Below are 20,464 nucleotides of genomic sequence, written 5' to 3'. Positions count from 1 at the left end.
CAAATCTACATCGTGGGTAAGTGAAAGAAGACGAAAGCCATCGAAATTGGTGAGACTGCTCAGAAGAATATGCTGAGAGTTCCCTACTAGTAGAAGAATCTTCTTTCAGCTGGGAAACTGTTGCTTTGACCTTTTCACTGAAAAGACTATCACCCAAGCAGGGAGCATCTGCTAATCTTTCATGCAGGTCTTCCCGGCAATCAGATGCTCGCAACCACACTGAGCGTCTGGATGCTATAGCGACTGCTGCAGTTCTAGATTGCATATCATAGGCATTGTAATTGGTCTTGATGAGGTGATATGTAGATTACTGAAGGGCAACCAGAAAATTTGGGAAGTCTCCAGGGGTTACAGAATCCAACTGCTACAAAATAGAGTGTTGAAAATGTAGAATTTGCAGCTGGTGGGCACTTATTTTCAAAGACAGCATAGAACCTTAATACACCTTGCGACCCATGGAATCAAGATAAAGGTCTTTACCCGGGGGTGCAGATAAAGGGTCTCTTGATACTTTAGCTTTCTTGCTAGCCAACTCTGACACCATTGATTGATGAGGCAGTTGAGGAATGTTGTGACCAGGAGATTTATGAACTTTATATTTAGTCTCCAAATGTTTAGACACTGTAAAAGGTTTTTGCCAATTTTCTAATCGAAGGTCCTTCAAAACTTGATGTACTGGTAAGGCAACAAATCCCTTTGTTGGAGCCTTACAAGATTGTAGGATAGCTTGAAAATCTTTACTACCTGTTGAGATAGCCACCTCATTCAGGCTGAATAAAGAAGAAACTATCTGTATAAATTTTGGATAGGAGTACTCTTCAGAGGAGCTCGGTTGAATAGGCTGCTCTGGCTGTGGGTCAGACTCTTGTAGGATGCTGGGCTCTGACCAGGCAGGAAGAGAATGTGGTTCCTGCATCGGAGAAGAGCATATGGGTGTACCGGGAGTCCATGACAGAAGAGGCGAAGGTGGAACTGAAGTTGAGAGTAAAGATTTTTCCTGGGTAACCTGTTGAATAAAATTTGAATCAGGGTGAGCCTCCAGATCAGAAGGAAGCTGGTGATAAGACTGCAGGAATGAAGCACTATCATGCATAAACTATTGAAACAATGAGAAAAAATGGAAACTGCCTGAAAAGACTCAATTCCTTGTGAAGGCAGTGCTGTATACACAGCAGGCAGAGAAATTATTTTAAGGGGAATAGGCTCTGGTTCTAATACAATAGGAGCAGCTCCCCCCCCCCTCGTTCCTTTTTATAAGGTTTCGAAGACTTAAGAGAAGTACCTGTGGTCTATGAAGTAGCAGGCTGTAGCACAGGAAAGGACCACGAGGCCATGGTTGAGCCCACGGGAGCCTTTGAATGCTTTGAATTGGAAGCCGCTTTTACAGAGGAGCTCCTTGATAATGACGACTCTGATGGAGGGGAAGGCGTCAAATTTTTGTCCCGTGTCGGGAGCTTCTGCTTTTTTCTTTCTGCCGATATTGCTGGGTTTTTATTTTCTAACGGCATTGGCATATGTTGGCTCCCCTCCCCTTGCAGTGCCAAAACAGGGCCTTGAGGGGAGGGAGTTAGCGGCGATGTTGGCATCTGACTTGACTGAAGTGAAGTTCTGGCTTCAATTTCTTGTGAGCCGCTGTCCATCGCGGCTTGTAGAAGGAAGTCAGGAAAAAATGCTTTGCGGTCCTAGCGCCCTCCGTTTAAAACAGCGGCGCTAAAATTAAAAAAAGGTTTGACAGCTGAAAAAGAGCTGTGTCCTACGAAGCAGGCTCCTCAGTACAAATCTTTTTTTTTTTTTTTACGCTTGGTAAAGACTCACCTCTTATCTAGTTATCTCTAATTATTATTATTATTATTATTATTATTCTCTGTATTTTAATTTGTTATTATTAGTTGTTTTTTTTTTTGTCTGAAGAAATTGAGGAGAGAACAGGGGAGACCTGTTACCTGTCAGGAGTGGTTAGAAGAAAAACTGGCATTCTAAGGGGAGGGGTGGTGGGAGTACTGACTCCTGCACATGCCCAGTAAGCGTAAAGCTTACTTAGCTAGGCGAGAGCACCAGCACATAGGCTTCATCAGTGGACTTCACCTACAAGTGTGCATGCTTGTCTCCAGAGAAGTATCTGTTCCATAATGGCAACTCCCAGTGGTCAAACTGAGAGTACACATGCGTCTGGCTCCTAAAGGAGTCAGTTTGTGCTCATGGTTCACTATTGCTACAAAGTTATGAGATTTTATCAATAAGAGGAAAATACTAGGTAGTTATATATGAAAACTTGTGGCCTAATAGCCATGTTTAAATACCTATATGGCATAAATGTGCATGAGGCCAGTCTCTTTCAGTTGAAAGGAAGCTCCAGAATGAGACAGAGCAGAGGATGAAGTTAAGAGGAATGATCTAAGTAAATACTTTTTTACAGAAAGAGTGGTAGATGCATGGAATAGTCTCCCGATAGAGGTGGTGGAGACAAAGACTGTCTGAATTCAATAAAGTGTGGGACAGGCACATGGGATCTCTTAGGGAGAGGACGAGATAGTGGATGCTACGGATGGGCAGACTGGATGAGCTATTTGACCTTTATCTGCCACCATCTCTCTATGTTTCTAGATGTAAGTCTAAAGGAGTTAGATATCCATGCCAAGACAAAAACCTAAAAAACAAATAGCTCCTTTTTACAAAGCCGCAAAAGCGATTTTTAGTGCAAGCTGGCATGCAAAATGCTCTGCGCTGCTCCTGACACTCATGGGAATTCTATGTGTGTTGGGACCACAGAAATAGGGCAAAAATTTTTCAAATCCTCAACATCTAATCCTGTTTTCTTTAATACTGGAGTTAGTGGACTCCTTACATGCCTTAGGTAGTTCTCCCTCAGTTAAAGATTTGTTGACAAAAGAACCAACAAAAGAGCTTACTGTAACAGGTATCTGACGTACGATACTTGAATTACAAGGGTCCAAAACAGTTTGAGTTGGAGAAATATGAGCAATTACTTCACTAATCTCTTCCTTAGTCACAAGGTCGATAGATCACCACAATTCAGTTGATTCATTCTCATCATTCTCTGTATCACTTGTCGCCACACTGCAATCCTAGACCGGGACTCTACAGCACTCCCTGTGGCTGGACATAGAAATAACACCATCGTGTGACCCGGCCTGGAGTCACCCTGCAGGAATGGACTGACACAGAAAATGGGAACTAAAAAAAACCCCCCAAAATTGCACAAATGTTGCTTAAGTAACAGATAATCCAATTTTACTTGCTCAAAACCTATAGGTCAGGATAATCAGAATCAATTCAATAATGTTCAATGCAAAAATCCAGACAAAGTAAAATTCAAAAGAAAGAAAAATAAACAATTCAGTCAAAGTTCAAACTTTCTCTTTCTTTTATATTCAGTCAAAACCGCACCTGAGGCATGACTCTCCTCAGAGCTTGCCCAGCCTGCACGCAAAGCAGGTTGTTATGAAAACCTCAAAATAGTTCTCTGCACTGTTTCTCCAATTCACAGACTCTCAAAGTCAAGCCTCCAGCAGCATTTAAGGCACTGCTGGGAAAAGGAGAGAGTCTAAGGTTTGCCTTGCAACAGCCTTTCAAACGGCCTTCAAAATACCCTCCCTGGGTGACTGCAAACTTCTCCCTCCAACAGACTCTCTCAGCTTTATAAAGCACAACAAAACAAAAATGCAGGGTTCAAAAAGAAAACCAGTTCAAACCAAAACTCACTGTTCTTAGCTTAATGCTTGCAGCTGCTGGTTAAGCCTACTTCCATGGCTTCAGGTAAGCTCCACACTTCCTCTGACAAAGGTTCCTGTACTTCCATCGGCATCTCCTCCACAGGCGAGGACACATCCAGAGCTTCACCAGCTTCTTCCACCTCCAAAGGTGTACACTTATTACCTCTGCTTGGCCCAGGGAGGTCAACAGGTAAGAAAAACCTTAACCTTCTCCCTATCCTGCCTGCCTGTTCTCAACTGCTGGCTTTTCTATTCTAGGGACACGCCCTAATCTAGCTGAGCCAGCAGAGAACAGGGTAGCTCTTGGGCTCCTCTGATGGTGACCTAAATACTGCCTGCCTGTCTGTTTCTTAGGAATTTCAGGCTCCCCCTAGTGGTTAGCCGGGAAATCAACATGATCAGAGCTAGGGCAGACCTTGCAAACTCCCTTCCTGGATTTCCTATTCACTTTCGTGACTGTCTTTACTGGGACCTTGGCAGACCCGATGCCTGACTGGTCACACACTCTCTCTCATAAAATCACTTTGCCCAGCTTCCCCCAGTTTCTTCTGTAAATAGCTAGCATATTTATCGACATCTGGTTGTTCTTCGCTAATAGACTGGTTGTTCCCATGTAATAAGAATTTAACTGTCTTAAATAACTCCTGAGATTTATTCCATGCATTAGTAATTTTATCTTGAAAATACCTACTTCGCTCAGTATCACCCCGCATTTTGTATTCCATAAGTCTTATAATAAATCCATCCTTATCATCTAGATCCCTCGTTTTTCTCCATTTTCTCTCAGCTTTCCTAACTTCCCTTCTTATGTGAACATCTGATCTTCATGGACAGGTCATCAAATTAGATCGATCAATAAATTAGCTCCTGTGGGGCTACAGCATCAAGTGCAGATGTTAAAGAAGTGTGCCATATATCAACATCCTCATTTACAGAGCGGTTATCATCAATGTTTCAAAATTACTGCTAAGTCATTTGACTTAAACTTTGGCCTAATCATTTCTCTCATTTTTCATAGGTGGTATATTATAAAAGCCAAACGTTAATATATGATGATCCAGCCAGGTGACATTCTTAACCCCTACTGATCCTTCTAACCTTTCCACATATGATTAGATAAGAATAAAAGATCTAAAACATTTCCTACTTTATGAGTACTTTCTATTCCTAGCTGCTCTAGCTCCATACCTTCCATCATACAATAGAGCTCATTATCTACTTGACCAGCCAAGATTTTCTCAGGAGATAATGGCACATTAAAATCACCTATCATACATAACTTTTTCATATCTATTGTTAAGCCTTTAAACTGTGAACTTCTTAAACATGGAGCCAAGCAATAGATTTAAAATTAACACATTTCTTTTGTCAGTGAAACTACAAAATGTATGCTGCTTAATGTTTTATTTAACTGCATATCATTTACTTGTATTGGTATAGCATGTAATCTGTGCAATTATTGAAAAATCAGAGTATAGCGACTGTAGTTACTTACCTATTTTCTTATACCATGAGGTATCTTTGATAAATGAATATCTCTCCTTTTCTCCTCATTTTCCAGATATCTGTATTTCTGTTGTCACACAGATGTTTTGGATATTACATTCATGGTCGATCTGTGCATGGACATGCAGACACTAACATGGAAGAAATGAACATGAACTTGAAGAGAGAAGCGGTATGAGTAAATGCATAGTATTTCTTGACTCGGAATTTATGAACTTTCAAATCTGTTTCCCTTTCAATTAGAGATCTTCAGTTCACCTCAGTCCCAACACACAAGGATGGCCACAGGCTAGATTTCATCTCCTACTCCTCCAAAGGACTGAAATTCCCATTAATTGACCATATAAGATGGGAAGCACTAATATGACAATAGTAACAGTTTATAATAATAATAACAGTTTATATATCACAGGACCATGAAGTTCTATGCAGTTTACAATAATTAAAAGATGGTACAACTTGAGTGGAATAAACAGAGTTAAGAGCTAGTGATTAGCAGGTATAGATTAACAGTTATTTTGGAGTAATAATTGTACAGGTCAGCTGCCTAAATACTTCAGGAACAGATATGTTTTTAGGCGTTTCCTAAATTCCCCATACGTAGTAAGTGTAAGCAATTGATCTAGATCTTTACCCCATAGTGCTGCCTGATGTGAGAGAAGGTGTTGATGATGTCTTTTAAGTTTACATCCTCTAATTGGAGGGGAAACAAAGTTCAAGTGTGAGCTTCTCTTATGTCTGTTGGCTGAGAAAGAGAAAAGGTCAGTTATATATTTAGGGGCTAGACCGAATAGTGCCTTAAAGCAAAAACAACTGAACTTAAACTTCACATGCGCCTCCATCGGCAGCCAATGCAGTAGTCGGTAGTAAGGTGTTACATGATCGGACTTCTTCAGTCTGAAGATCAGTTTAATCGCTACATTTTGCATTAGTTGTAATTGTCTCATATTCTTTTGGGCAATTGCCAAGTAGGCGATATTACAGTAATCAAGTTGACTTAAAAGGAGGGATTGTACCAGAATTCTAAAAGCTGACATGTCAAAATATGCTCTAATGGACCGAAGCTTCCATAGAGTGAAAAAACTCTTTCTGATTAAGGAGTCAACCTGGTCTTTCATGGTTAGGCTCTTCATTGTAGATTGAATAGGGTAACTAAATTTATCGATGCAGAGTGATGTTTTGGTGTCAAGTAGGCGTGGGGAGGCTAAGAAAAATTTTGTTTTTTCTGAGTTGACTCTCAGTCTGAATTCAGACATCCACTGCTCCATCAGATTTAGTACTTCTGTTGCCTTGGGAGTAGCTTCCAAGAGAGAGTTTCGTGAAGTCATCTGCGTAACTGAATAATTTTATCCCCAGCTGGGTTAATTGTGCTCCTAATGAGGACATGTAAACATTGAAAAGCAATGGGGAAAGTGGTGACCCCTGCAGTACGCCGGATGGATTGCTCCAGGTATCAGAGAGATCGTAATTGAAACTTACCTGATAGGTACGTGATATAAGAAAACCCCGAAACCAGTCAAATTCCTCTTCCCTGATACCAATTGCATCTAAGCATTGTAGTAGTTTCCCATGGTCCACCAAGTCAAAGGCAGAGCTCATATCGAATTGCATGATCAGGGCATTAAAGCCCTTACTGAACAAGAGATGCAGAATATATGATAGCCGTAATTACTGTCTCAGTGGTGAACAAAGGTCTAAAACAAGATTGAGTCTCATGTAGGAGAGAGAATTGATCAAAATATTTCATCAGTTGGGTATGTACCAATCCTTCCATGATTTTTACAATAAATGGGATGGATACTATGGTCTATAGTTGGTTACTAGTGCTAATGATTCTTTACTATTTTTTGGAATTGGGGTTATTATTATGTGACCATTATTAGTGAGGAATTTTCCATTTTTTAGTTTATCGGTTAGGTAATTCAACAAGGATAGTTTAAAGTTTAATGGAGCTGCCTTCATAATTTCTGGGGGACATGAATCCAAAACACAGTATGATTTAGAGTATTTGTTGTATCTCTATAATAAAACCCTAAGCCGCGCATGCGCACTTCTCCTTGTGTGTTCCATATGTCCGTGGCCTGAAGAAGTGCGCATGCGCGACTACAACTGCCCCACACACGCGGCCCTGTTTGAATTCCAGTGGCAGCAACTGAGTGGTGGAGAGCAGCCCTGCTCCGGCTGTTGACCCTCCACAAACCTCCTGGCTCCAGCGGCGTAGGCAGCACTATAAACTTGCTGCTTTGCACCCTTCTACTGCCGATTTCTTCTGCCGCGTCTCTGATGACATCATCGGAGACAAAGCGGGAGAGGAAATCGGCAGTAGAAGGCCGCAAAGCAGCGTGTTTAAAGTGCTGTCTACGTGGCTGGAGCCCGGAGGTTTGTCGGCTGTGGGAGGGTCAGGAGCAGGCCAGATCGAGCAGGACAACAGCAGTAAAAGAAGGGGGAGGGGCCGAACGTAGCAGGGAAGAGAAGGTAAGAGAAGGGAAAGGGGGGTGGGGGAAAATTCTGCTACTGGTACACAGGGACTTGGAGGGAAAGGGAAATACCGCTGCTGCTTCTGCACAGGAAAGGGGGGATAGGAGGGAAATGCTGTTGCTGCTGCATAGAGAAGTGGGATGGAAATGCTGCTGCACAGGGAAATGGGAAAAATGACAGACAGACAGCGGGAGGGAGGGAGACAGAAAGAAAGAAAGACACAGGGGCAGGGAGAGGGACAGAAAGACACACAGAGAAAGGGGGCCAGGGAGAGAGAGTGAGTCAGTGGGAGGGAGACAGACAGACATATATTCTAGCACCCGTTAATGTAACGGGCTTAATGACTAGATAATAAAACCCTAAGCGGCGCATGTGCACTCCTACCTGCGTGTTCCGTATGTCCGTGGCCGGAAGGAGTGCGCATGTACAATTGCCCCACACTCGCGAAGGGAGAAGATACAGAAACAAAGAAAGACTGACAGACAGCCAGGGAGAGAGACAGTAAGACAGGGGGCCAGGGAAGAGACATAGACACACAGGGGGACAAAGACAGAAAGAAAGGGGGGCAAGGAGAGAGATAAAAAACAAAGAAAGAAACGCCTCAGCGACCCATTGTGCTAAAAGTCTACACATCTATTCTAGCACCCATTAATGTAACAGGCTTAAACACTAGTAATTTAATATAATTATTCCATTCTAAGTCTTGAAAGGAACTCCAGATCATGTCCGCTGGTATTTCATTTCCTTGTGTGATAGCTATTTGGTGTTCATTGATGTCATTTGTCGAACAGTTATTTCTTAGTTTTTTAAATTTTGAGTCGAAATGCTGTGCTAATTCATTTGCTGAAGGCGGTTTAATATTGTGCACATATTGAGTGTGGTGTCAAATAAATTCATAACCAAGTTGAACAGCTCTTTTTGTATTGATTCCTTTTGAGCTAGATAAGTCAATTTTAGAAGAGTAAAATGCTTTTCGTTTGTCTTTTATCAGTTGTTTGTAGATTTTTATATTGGATCTCCAGTTGTTCCGGTCTGACAATTTTCCTGTTTTTTTCCAAATTCTTTCTAGTCGTCTTACTAGTTGTTTCATTTTTAGAAGTTCGGAGTCAAACCATTTGTTATATCTATTTGCGCAGCTTTTGCTGTTTCGTTTAGGGGCAATTTTATCTAAAATGGCTGTGCTAGTTTTCATCCAGTGATCCCAAAAGTCGACTTCTTCTCCTATCTCCGCTTGTAGTTCATATTGTGACCAATATTCCTCTGGATTGATATGACCCCTTGTGAAATGTCCTCTTTTTATCCTTGGATGTGTTTTAGAGTTTGAATGAGTCCAAATTAACTTGAAATAATAAGTAAAATGGTCAGACCAGATGTCGTGACACCAAGTGCCATCAGGTAGAGAGATGGAAGGGTCTGAAATCTCCTTTGTGGACATAGCTATCACATCTAAGGGATGGCTTTTCGTGTGTTTGTGTGGTAAAAGGGAGCTTGTAGTTAAGCAAAGATAGAAAGTTTTTAAATTCTTTCACATCTGGGTTGTCCTCTTCATCTAGATGTAAGTTTATGTCACCTGCGATGATATTATATGAAGGAGTAATTGAATTATGTAGCACAAATTCGCAAAAGTCCTCTTTGGCTTTTGTCCAGCTTTTCGGTGGGATGTAGAATAAAATGAAAGAGAGGGATTCTACTAGTTCCTTATTGCTAATTTTACAGGCTATTATTTCTAACTGATTGGTCATTTTGGAATCCAATAGTTCAAATTCAAATCCTTCCTTAAGAATAATTGCTAATCCTCCTCCTTTTCTTCCATCACGGTTTAGTGTAAGAATTTTAAAGTTATCTGGTAGGAGATCAATTATTATTGGATCTTATTCAGACAATAGCCATGTTTCCGTTAGAAAAAGACAGGCTATTTGCTTGCTGATGATCCAATCTTTAATTAAAAAAGCTTTATTCCTGACAGATCTAGTGTTAAGATATGCACAGGGAATAGAAGCAAATGGGATAGTTTTCGTAGATGTAGTGGTTCTGATGGGTTTTACTTCCCTTGTCTTTTTTTTAAGGGTACGTTGATGTCTTCCTTTATTAGAGATAACATTAATCTGATTTTCCCTATCTTCCTGTAGGTTAATTATGTGCCTGATAGGTAGATCAGGATAATGGACTGAATGTAACTGTTGATAGAGTGAATTAACATCCTTGATGCTACTGCTTATTAAGTAGATCACTAAGGAAATTCATGTTTGCAGGGTAATATGTCTCCTTCCTGTCGCAATAGCTATATTGGTTTCACCTACTCCTCCCAATTTCTAGGTTGCTTGGTTGATAACAATCTGATAGTTCAACTCTTAGGTGTAGCTAGTACCTGATCAGACCATCACCTCTTCAAATACTACCTGTAGCTGCCCAAGGTACCTGCGCACAAAACCAAAATCAAGGAGACAATGTGATGGATGACATGCGGCAAGATCCCAGGAGAGACATTCTGGAAAGAAACCACATCCCATATTGCCCTGGAGAATAACAATGTAGAGGAGGCCTTTAAGTCCTGGTACAGCACCACCAGAACAATATTAGATATGATAGCACCCCTCAAGACTGTGACACCAAAGCAAAAAAACAGGCCATGGTTCTCAGACAATCTAATTACCATAAGAACAGAAGCCAGGTGATTATAAAGAGCCTGTAGGAAGGACCAGACACAGGAGTGTTTCATTCTATGGAGCAGGAAAATAAAACAATACCAACAGGCAGTGACAGGCCAAAAAATCGTACCATGAAAAGATAAGTCAATCTGAAAACTCTACGAAGATCCTCTTCAAAATCTTTAATTCCTTGACACAAGCCATACAAGGATATGTGATCTCAAACCCACTGGATGCATCGCAACTGGCACACTATTTCCAAGAGAAGATACGACACCGAACCTGACCCAGCGGTCTTCACTATGGAGGATGGTATACCAGCTGATAGATGCTGGCAGCAGTTCTCCACAGTTACTCCCAAAGAGATCTGGGATGTAGTTATACCGGGCTATAATCTGTTCAGGAAAGACAGGGTAGGAAGAAAAGGAGGGAGTAGCATTATATGTTAGAGATCATATTTAAAGCCACACATTTGCAGGGCAAGGAAAAGGCACTGTGGATCAATTTGGAAAGAGGGAATGGTGAATATATTTACATTGGTGTGATATACAGGCCTCCTTCACAGACAGAAGAAGTAGATAAAGATTTAATAGTAGACATTCAAAATATATCTAAAAAAGGGGAAGTCTTACTAATAGGTGATTTTAACATGCCGGATTTTGAATGTGGTATCCCTATTGCGGGGTCTTCAAGAAGTAGGGAGATCCTAGATTCTCTTCAAGGAGAACTGTTCCAGCAGTTAATAATGAAACCCACGCAGAATGGGGACATACTGGACTTGGGCCCCGATTCTATAAAGGGCGCCTAAGTCATGCCTAAAGTTAGGCATGCTTTAGGAGTCCAAGCTATAGTAGTTAATGAGCCAAGTAAGGGTCTTAACAAGTGATAATTGGTACTTAGGCATCCAAAGGACATAGATGCCACTTTGTAGACGCAGCCATAATTTCATGGACGCACATGTTTAAAACTCACACCTAGGAGAGTCACGTGATGTGCTGAGCCGAGCAGGACATGCCTAGTTCATGCTCCGGGGCCCTGAGTCCCTCTGCACCTTGCCTACCCAGCTTCTTTACTTTATTTTCGGTCCCCGCGGTTCCCTGGTGCATGGATCGTTTTTTCCAGCCCAGCAGCCCAGTTATGAGTGGCATGACGACACGCAGTGCGAAGGACCGGGAGGGGAAAGCGTTGCGGCCTGACCCCAAGATGGCGTCGGCGTCAGCATCAGGATCGGGCTCTGAGCTTCCTTTGTCGGAGGCTCACATTGCAGCCCTGTCGGCGTCAGTGGTGTGGGCTTTGGATGCCCGCTTCGACCAACTATCGGGCCAGCTTGCGTCTCTTGAGTCCCTGCTCTCTGAGACGACCCGCCGTACTGGCGAACTGGAGACTAGAGTGGCCCACGTGGAAGATACCAGCTTGGCCTCCGCAGTGGAATTGGTGGACCTGAGAGCGCGACTTCAATGGCAGGCGGACAAGCTTGAAGATCTCGAAAATCGTTCGAGACGTGACAATCTGCGCCTGATCGGATTGCCGGAGACGGTCCCTGATTCCTGTCTGCTTACCACGTTGGAAACCTGGCTCAGGGCTGAATTGCCTCTCCCTGCAGGTATGGGGCCACTACAGCTGGATCGGGCCCACCACCTGGGGCGTCGTGCTGAGGACCATACCCGCGCCCGAGTAACCATCTTTAAAGTGCATAATTCGGCTCACAAGGCTGAACTAATGCGAATTTACCGCCAAAAACGCAACACTGTGACTTATGAGGGAACCCCGGTTCGTCTTTTCCAGGACTACTCTCCTGCGTTCCAGGAGCGCTGGTGCCGCTTCTCCAGGGTGTGCTCGGGGCTCTTTGAGCGCAAGCAGCGATTTCAACTACTTTATCCGGCCCTGCTGCGAGTTTGGACGACAGCCGGCTGGAGGAGCTATACATCGGTGGAAGAAGCACAGTCCTATCTGGATGCTTTGCCTGGGGAGGCTGGACCTTCCTCGGCCCCTTGATGTCACCTGGCTTGTGGTGGCTATTCATGCCTTTCTGCTGGTGCTTTTGTTGACTTCACCCTTCTTGGCCTGTAGCTCCTGTGTTGTGGCTCTCTATTTTTATTTTTTTTTATTTGAGTTTAATACATTTACAATATCATAAAGATATCAAGAAAAAAGGGTTTCCATACAAATATTTCAATAACAAATCATACAACAAACAATCCTTTACAAGCCCACTAAACGGGGAAGACATGTTGCTCATTTATCAACTAAATTTAAGGAAAAACAAAGAAATGAGTTGAATTCCAAAGAACCCAAATCATTCCCTACTAAATTTAGGACATGGACTTACCTACCCTATTTTCTCAATAAAGAATGAATGAAAACGAAAGAGAAAAAGAAAAAGAGAGAGAAATCTCACTTCTGTTCACGAGCTAACAAAAATTGTTGCAATTGAATGGGATCCCAAAAAACGAATTCAGTATCTTGTGTCTTAACCAAACATTTACAAGGAAACTTTAAATAAAATGATGCTTTAAGTGCTAATACTCTATTTCTCAATTTCAGAAATTCTTTCCTTCTAAGCTGAGTAGCTCTTGAGACATCTGGAAATATACTAACCAAATCCCCACAGAACTTGGTCAGTCTATTTTTAAAGTAAAGTTTCATTAACAACATTTTATGTCTCTCACTCATACATGTTAAAATCATTGTGGATCGAGTCTGAATAACATCTTGAGAATCTTCTAAAAACTCTGTTAAGTTAACATCATCTGTTACCAGATGGTCCACATCCTGTACAGTTTCCTTTTTCTTCTGGGGAATGTAATAGCAGTTGTTTATTGGAAAGCTATCCGCATTGGGTAATCCCGTGGCTCTCTATTTTTCCAGTGTGCCTGAAGGGTAGGCCAATGCACACTACGGCACTGCTTTGGACCTTGTTGCTGTTATATGCACTGCTTTTGACCTTGTTGCTGTTATATTCCCATGTTTGCTACTTCTGTTCTTCTGGTTGGCTGGTTGGCCCTTCTTGGGGATCTCTTATGGGACTTGTTTTCTTCTCCTCAGGATTGCCTGGGCCCCAGAGGTGGCAGCATGCTTCCTTGACTGTGGTCTTCTTTGCTGCTGTTTTTGGGCCCTGGGACATTTTCTGGAGTTGGCTTCCTTGGACTCTTGGTGCCCTCATTGATTACTTTGCTTGTGTGAGTGTTGTTTTTGGAATGTTTGTGGTATGTTTGTGGGGTTTTTTGATTCTGTCTGGGGTTGTTGAATTGGAGGTATGGATGGGTTCTGTTGGGAGGATGAGGGTCTCTTGGTTTAATGGGGGCTTGGGGATGGATTTGCTTCCCTAGTGTCGAGTTCGTGTGAGTGGCCTCTGCGTATGGTTGGTTTCTAGAGATGGCAGACCGTGAGCCTTCGGGCTACTTTCCCCCTTGGGTTTCTGGAGGGCTCTGGTATTCTCTGGGGCCATTTACCATTGCTGCCCTTTGGTTACGATGGCCCTCTAGCTCTTTGAGGGCTGAGCACTTGTTGAATGCTTTGTGCGAGCGTGGGAGTATTTGGTTTTGTAAGGAAGCTGTTGTGGACTTTTGTTTTTTGGGGGGGCTCTTGGTTTGGCGTGTTTGTGGTGGGTGGGGTGGGGAGGGGCAGGGGCCCTGTTTCCATCACTGCATGACTCCCTCTCCGCTCCACTCTTGTGGGTCGGGGTGTGAGTTAGTGGTTGGGTTACTGGGGGGTTTGGTTTGGGTGGGTAAGGGGAGCTGTTGGGTTGGACAAAAACGGTGCTTTTTCCCTGGAAAGAAAATCCTAAACTTATCACCCCTATTAATATAAAAAATATTCCTTTGCAATTAGTTGATTCAATTAAAATTCTAGGAGTCATATTTGATAGTAAACTTACTTTTCATGAACATATAGGTAGTATCGTAAAATCATCATTCTATAGACTCCGTCAAATTCGCTCTCTGTCACAATATCTTTGTACCAAATCTCTAAATATCCTGATCCACTCTTTAGTAATCTCTAGAATCGATTACTGCAATGCCCTCTATAAAGGAATTGCACAGAATGAAATAAGACGACTTCAAATAATACAAAATACTTCAATTAAATTACTAACAAGGACAAAAAAATTTGATCATGTAACACCACTCCTCAAGAAAGCTCATTGGCTGCCAGTGTCCCATAGAATAACATATAAACTAAGCCTACTCACTTTTAAAGCAATGTTTTTTAAAACACCTGCATTTATTTTTAATACACTAATTCCCTACTCTATAAATAGAACATTACGATCCAACGAACAGCATTTATTAACAATTCCATCTCTCAAAATCATTAACACTAGAAGACAATTTATCTTCTCTGTTACTGCTCCACAAATTTGGAATTCTCTGCCAATATATTTAAGGAAAGAAAATGATATTGAGAAATTTAAGATTAACTTAAAAACATTTCTTTTTAAAGATGCATTTGATTAACAAGTTCTTCCCTTGATAATGCTGCTTTCGACAATTCTTTGAACTCCCATCCTTATGTTTTTCCCTACCTACTTTTCTATTATAAATTGTATTTCATTTCCCCTTTTTCCCTTCGTTCATGTTTGTTTTTATTTAATGGTTATATATTAATTAATGTTTTATCGTTAATTTTAAAAATGTAATTTTATCTTATAGTTGTAATTTAAATATTTTCTTTTATGTATGTACATCGCTTTGAAGCAAGATTAAGCGATTAATCAAAAATTTTAATAAACTTGAAACTTGGTACGGGTTGGGTGGGTTGGGAGGGGGAGGGGATTGGGGTGTGGAAGGTTGGGTTGATGGGGGTAGGGAGGTCCTCCTTCCACTGGAATGTTATGTTTTCTTTGCATTTGTTTTGCTCATATTTTCTTTACCAGATATTGCTGTTGGTGTGGGCTTATTGCTCTGGGGGGTGGCTGGGCCCCTGGGGTAGTTTACATTCTATCCTGTTGTTTTTTCTACGCTGCTTCTATTCTGACTTTCTCACCTTAGTACCCCTTTTCGACTTACCTCTTGGAATGTTGGGGGCATTACATCGCCGATTAAGCGGTCCAAAATTTTGGCTGCTTTGCAGCGCTATCGCTCGGATATTGCTTGTTTACAGGAAACCCGCCTGACTGATGCGGAACATCTTAAATTGGCCCGCTCCTGGGTGGGGGAGGTTTATTATGCTTCATCTCAGGGCCGCCATGGTGGAGTTGCAGTGTTGGTCCGCAAATCTTAGCGTCTTGGGGTGCAGGTTTTGGACAAGGCTTCTGATGGGAGATCTTTGCTTTTGCGCCTCACTTTGGGTGCTCGCTCTTATCTCTTGCTGGTGGCTTATGGCCCCAACTCGGGGGAATCCGCTTTTCTACGTTTGCTTCAGCTTTGCTCTCGTTTTTCTGGGGACCCGCTTCTTATCTTGGGTGACTTTAATTTGGTACAACGTCCAGACTTAGATAAGTCCGGTACCTCTGTTGTTTCTTTGGGAGCTAAGGGTCGCCTTCTTTCTGATTTTTGCGATACTCTTTCTGTGGTAGACCTATGGCGTCTTTTACATCCTGAAGTTCGTGATTATACGCATCTTTCTCGGGCTCATGGGACATGGTCCCGGATAGATCATATTTTTCTGTCCTCGACGTTGTTCCCCTTTGTCCAATCTGCTGAGATCGGCCCCCTGAATATTTCGTACCATACTCCGATTTGGGTTGATATTTCTCTGGATTCCGAATATCTTCGGACTCCGTTTTGGCGATTTCCCGCCTATCTTGCTAAAGACAAGGAATTTCATACATTTTTGCAGGCCCAATGGGCGGACTATTCTACTAACAATGCTCCCCATTTGGATGATCCTATTTTGTTTTGGGAGGCGGGTAAGACGGTGATTCGGGGACAAATTATTTATTTTCTGAGTGCTCGTAACAAGCGTATCCATAAAGAAATTATTAATTTAGAGCGGGCTCTATGAGTGGCTAAGCGGTCTTTTCATTTGAATCCCTCACGGGAGACTCGAGAATGCTATTTGTCTACCCGGGAGGCTTTAAATTCATTACTTCATTCTCGTTCCGAATGGTGGCTGGCTTTTCATAAACACCGCTTTCAACGTTTTGCCAATAGACCTGGGCGTCTCATGGCCCGCTTGGTTAAAGTTGAGGCTAATAGAATGCCGATCTTGTCTCTTCGGACCTCGAGTGGGGGGGTGGAGACCAAAACGGCTGATATCTCTGGAGTGCTCTTTGACTTTTTTAGCCGGTTATATGCGGCTCCTGATGAAGTTTCCCCGGACTTGTTGACGGACTATCTTCAGTCTTCTGGTCTTCCTCACCTGCCGGACGATGTAGTGTCTTCTCTTAATAGCCCCTTTAGGGCGGCTGAATTGGAATCTGCTATTAAAGCTCTCCACTCTGATAGAGCTCCGGGTCCGGATGGCTTTTCAGGTGACTTTTACTGACTTCTCTCTCCTCATCTTTGTGGCCCTAAGCTGGCTTACTTTAACACTGCTATCGCTCAGGGCTCCTTTCCACGTTATGCCAATGAGGCCCTTATCTCTTTATTGTTGAAGCCTGGCAAGGAGGCTGATTCCCCGGGATCCTATCGTCCCATCTCCTTGATCAATGTGGATCTCAAGCTTTTTGCCCGTATGTTGGCTGATCGTCTTGCTCCACATCTTCCTGCACTTATTCATGAGGATCAAGTTGGGTTTGTCTGGGGGCATCAATCCGTCTGTAATGTCCATAAGGTTCTCTTTGCCCTTGCCCATTGTCACTCTCATCAGATTCTGGCTCTGTTTGTCAGCCTTGATGCCTCTAAGGCATTTGATAGTGTCTATTGGTCCTTCTTGTTTCGTACCCTAGAACATGTTGGGTTGGGGGGTTTCTACCTGGATGCTATACGTTCTCTCTACTCTAACCCACGGGCTTCCCTTCTCGTCAACGGAACCCGCACAGATTCTTTTCCTATTCTCCGTGGAACCCGACAGGGTTGCCCTCTTTCCCCCTTGTTGTTTCTTCTTTCTTTAGAACCTTTGCTCTATACTCTTCGGGGCTTTGCGGATGTGAGGGGCCTTTGTGTTGAAGGGATTGAGTTGAAGACGTTGGCATTTGCGGATGATATGATTTTGATTCTCACTAGGCCTGAAGATTCTTTACCGACTGCGTTGGATCTCATTTCCGAATTTGGCTTTTATTCTGGTCTGTCTCTTAATCTGGATAAGTCCTTGGCCTTACCTTTCCCGCCTGAGCTGCGTTCCCGATGGAGGGGTGCCTTTCCTCTTCGTTGGGCGGACTCAACTTTGAAATACTTGGGGGTCTTTATTCCTCAGGACTTATCTCAACTGTATCGCTTGAATGTGGAACTGCATCTTTACAATATGCTTATTGTCTCCTGTTGGCTATATGTCTTTCAGGTCCTTCCTCTTTATTTGTCTTCTCGAGTTGAGAGATGCCTGGTACGCTTGGTTCAGAGATTCCTTTGGTCTGAGAAGTGGCCTCGTTTGCCTTATAAGAGGGCCGCGGCTCCGTGGTACAGGGGTGGCTTGGGTTTATTGAACCTTCGTTATTTGACTGTTGGTTGTGATATGCGCCACATTAATGATCTTTTCAGGGGTACTTCAGTGTTCACTAACACTTCTTTGGAACTTTTTTGTTTTCGTTCTACTCACTTTAGTGCATATCTTCATTCTCTTCCCTCTCTTATACCTGAATCTCTCTCTGCGAAAGTGCTCCACCGTCCCTTGCGGAAAGTTTGGCGCTGGGTCTGTAAATTTCATGCTCTTTCTGCTTCTGTATCTCCCTTTCTGCCTATCCGCTTTAACAGCTCCTTCCTACCTGGAATAGTTGGGCTGAGCTTTGCTCGGTGGGAAACAAGGGGAATTCATTATGTATTTCATTTGGTCAATGATGATGGCAAAATTAAGCCTTTTGCACAGTTGCAAGAGGAGTTTGGTATCCCCCCCACTGATTATTTTGCTTATATGCAAATTCATCATTACGTTTCTTCCTTACCCTCCAGCTCTTTGAATGCCTCATGTCATGAGTTGCTCTCTACGGCTTTTACCATTGGTTCTCAACTACCAGTCCCTCTCAAATTCCATCATCGCCATTTGAAGGATGAGTCCCCCTTATTTGATCACTCCACTTTACGGGAGGCTTGGGCACGTGACCTTGTGGTGGCTTTGCCGGAGGATGTGCTTTTGCAGGCTGTCCGTAGGTTGCCAGCCTTTTGAAAATACACCACTTTTTGGGAACAACATTATAAGTTGGTTTTCCGATTGTACATCTCTCCTAAGAGGGCATATTTATCCCACCTTCGTGAAACTGCTGCCTGTCTCAGATGCCAAACTCCAGAATCAGGCTTGGGACACATGTTTTGGACTTGCCTTGCTGTTCAAACTTTTTGGAATGCTATTTTTGTCTTTGTGGAGCGCATTTGGAAAATTACCATTCGCCACTCCCCTTTGTTATTGTTTGGAACTGTTCCTCACTATTTCCCTCGTGTGCGGGGAGCGGCAGCTTTCCTTAAATGGACTGTCTTGGTGGCCCTGAAATGTATTTTGCTGAACTGGCTTGAAGATACTGCTCCTGACTACTCTCTTTGGCGATGTCGAATGATTACCCTATTGATGTGGGAACGGAGGGATATGTTGGACTTTGCTTCTCTCCAAGGCAGGGTCTTTCAACATACTTGGGAACCCTTTTGGACAACAATGACCCCGCTGGCACGGAGCCGCTTGCTGAACAGTTGAATCTCTGTATTTTGTTTTATTTTGCTATACCTGGATTGCCTAATTCTTGTATGATTTTTTTCTGGCTGAGATGTGCTTGGAAGGAGGACCCTTGGGGGGGGTTATTTACTTGGGATGGGTTGTGTTGGGGGGGGTTCTGTGGGGATGGGTTTTGTTCTCTAAAATGCTGAGCTTACGTGTTTTTGGTTTGTTTCATGTTTGATGGTTTTGTTGAGCTCAATAAAATATATTTGAATAATAAAACTTACAACCAACTCAACAGACGTGGGCGTGTAATGGGCATGGTTTAGGCAATAACTCAGTTTGGGTGTCCTTTGATTCATTTACATAACACTGAGCGACCTAGGGCGTTGATATGATGGGGACCTGTGGCGCTCTCTGAGGCCTGGGGAGCTGTTGTACTTGGCTTCGTATTACTCTGGCTTTGCTGGGTGGCTATGTATGTGTGACGGGAAGGCTTGCTGTGGGGGATCTGGGAGTGTGTGCTGTAGATGTGGTGGGGGGATCTGGGGCCCTGTCTACGTCTTTTCGTGACTCTCTCTCTGTTCTTTGCTACTATTTGGGTTTCTGGTGGGATTGGTTTGGGTACTGGGGGGGTAGGGTTTGGGATGGGGGGGTTGTGAGGGTGGGGGGTCCTCCATTCGTATGGTTATTGTATTTTTTCACCTTGTGCATAATTCTTGTTTTCTTTTTGGTCACTGCTACTACTTTGTCACTACTCTGGGGGGGTGGCTGGGCCCTTGGAGTGGTTTTCATGCTTTATCTTTCTTCTTTCAGTCATGTTTTTCTTGATTTCTTGACCTGAGTACCCCTTTTAGACTCACTTCTTGGAATGTTGGGGGCATCACGTCCCCTATCAAGCGGTCCAAAATTTTGGCTACCTTGCAGCGCTATCGATCGGACATTGCTTGTTTACAGGAGACTCGACTGACTGACGCAGAACATCTTAAGTTGCATTGTTCTTGGGTGGGGGAGGTATATTTTGCTTCCTCTCAGGGCCGCCATGGGGGCATTGCAGTGTTGGTCCGGAAGTCTTCACCTCTTGGTGTACAAGTTCTTGATAAAGGGACTGATGGTAGATTTCTGCTTTTGCAACTCACCTTGGGAGCCCGTTCTTATCTTCTTCTGGTGGTCTATGGCCCAAATTCGGGGAAGTCGGCCTTTGTGCAACGGATGCTTACACTTTGTTCTCGTTATCCTGGGGATCCCCTTCTTCTCATGGGTGATTTTAATTTGGTCATGAGCCCTGCTTTGGATAAATCTGGGTCCCCTGTTTCTTCTTTAGGTGCCAAAGGTCGTCTCCTCTCTGACTTTTGTGATACTCTTTCAGTAGTAGACCCTTGGCGTCTTCTTCACCCTGAAGTTCGTGACTATACT

The 20,464-nt window shown here is 43.1% G+C and overlaps 1 protein-coding gene across 1 annotated transcript in view; it reads left to right on the top strand.

Annotated features, from left to right (window-relative positions):
• Positions 1–20,464, top strand: part of TMEM67 (transmembrane protein 67) — a 959,807-nt gene that overhangs the window by 852,802 nt on the left and 86,541 nt on the right. The window contains exon 28 of the mRNA XM_033932787.1: positions 5,296–5,412. Coding sequence (XP_033788678.1) covers positions 5,296–5,412 — 117 coding nt within the window. The remainder of the gene's footprint in view (positions 1–5,295; positions 5,413–20,464) is intronic.

Source organism: Geotrypetes seraphini, chromosome 2, assembly GCF_902459505.1.
Source record: "Geotrypetes seraphini chromosome 2, aGeoSer1.1, whole genome shotgun sequence".
NCBI classification, from domain to species: Eukaryota; Metazoa; Chordata; class Amphibia; order Gymnophiona; family Dermophiidae; genus Geotrypetes; species Geotrypetes seraphini.
This window is presented reverse-complemented; position numbering and strand designations above follow the sequence as displayed.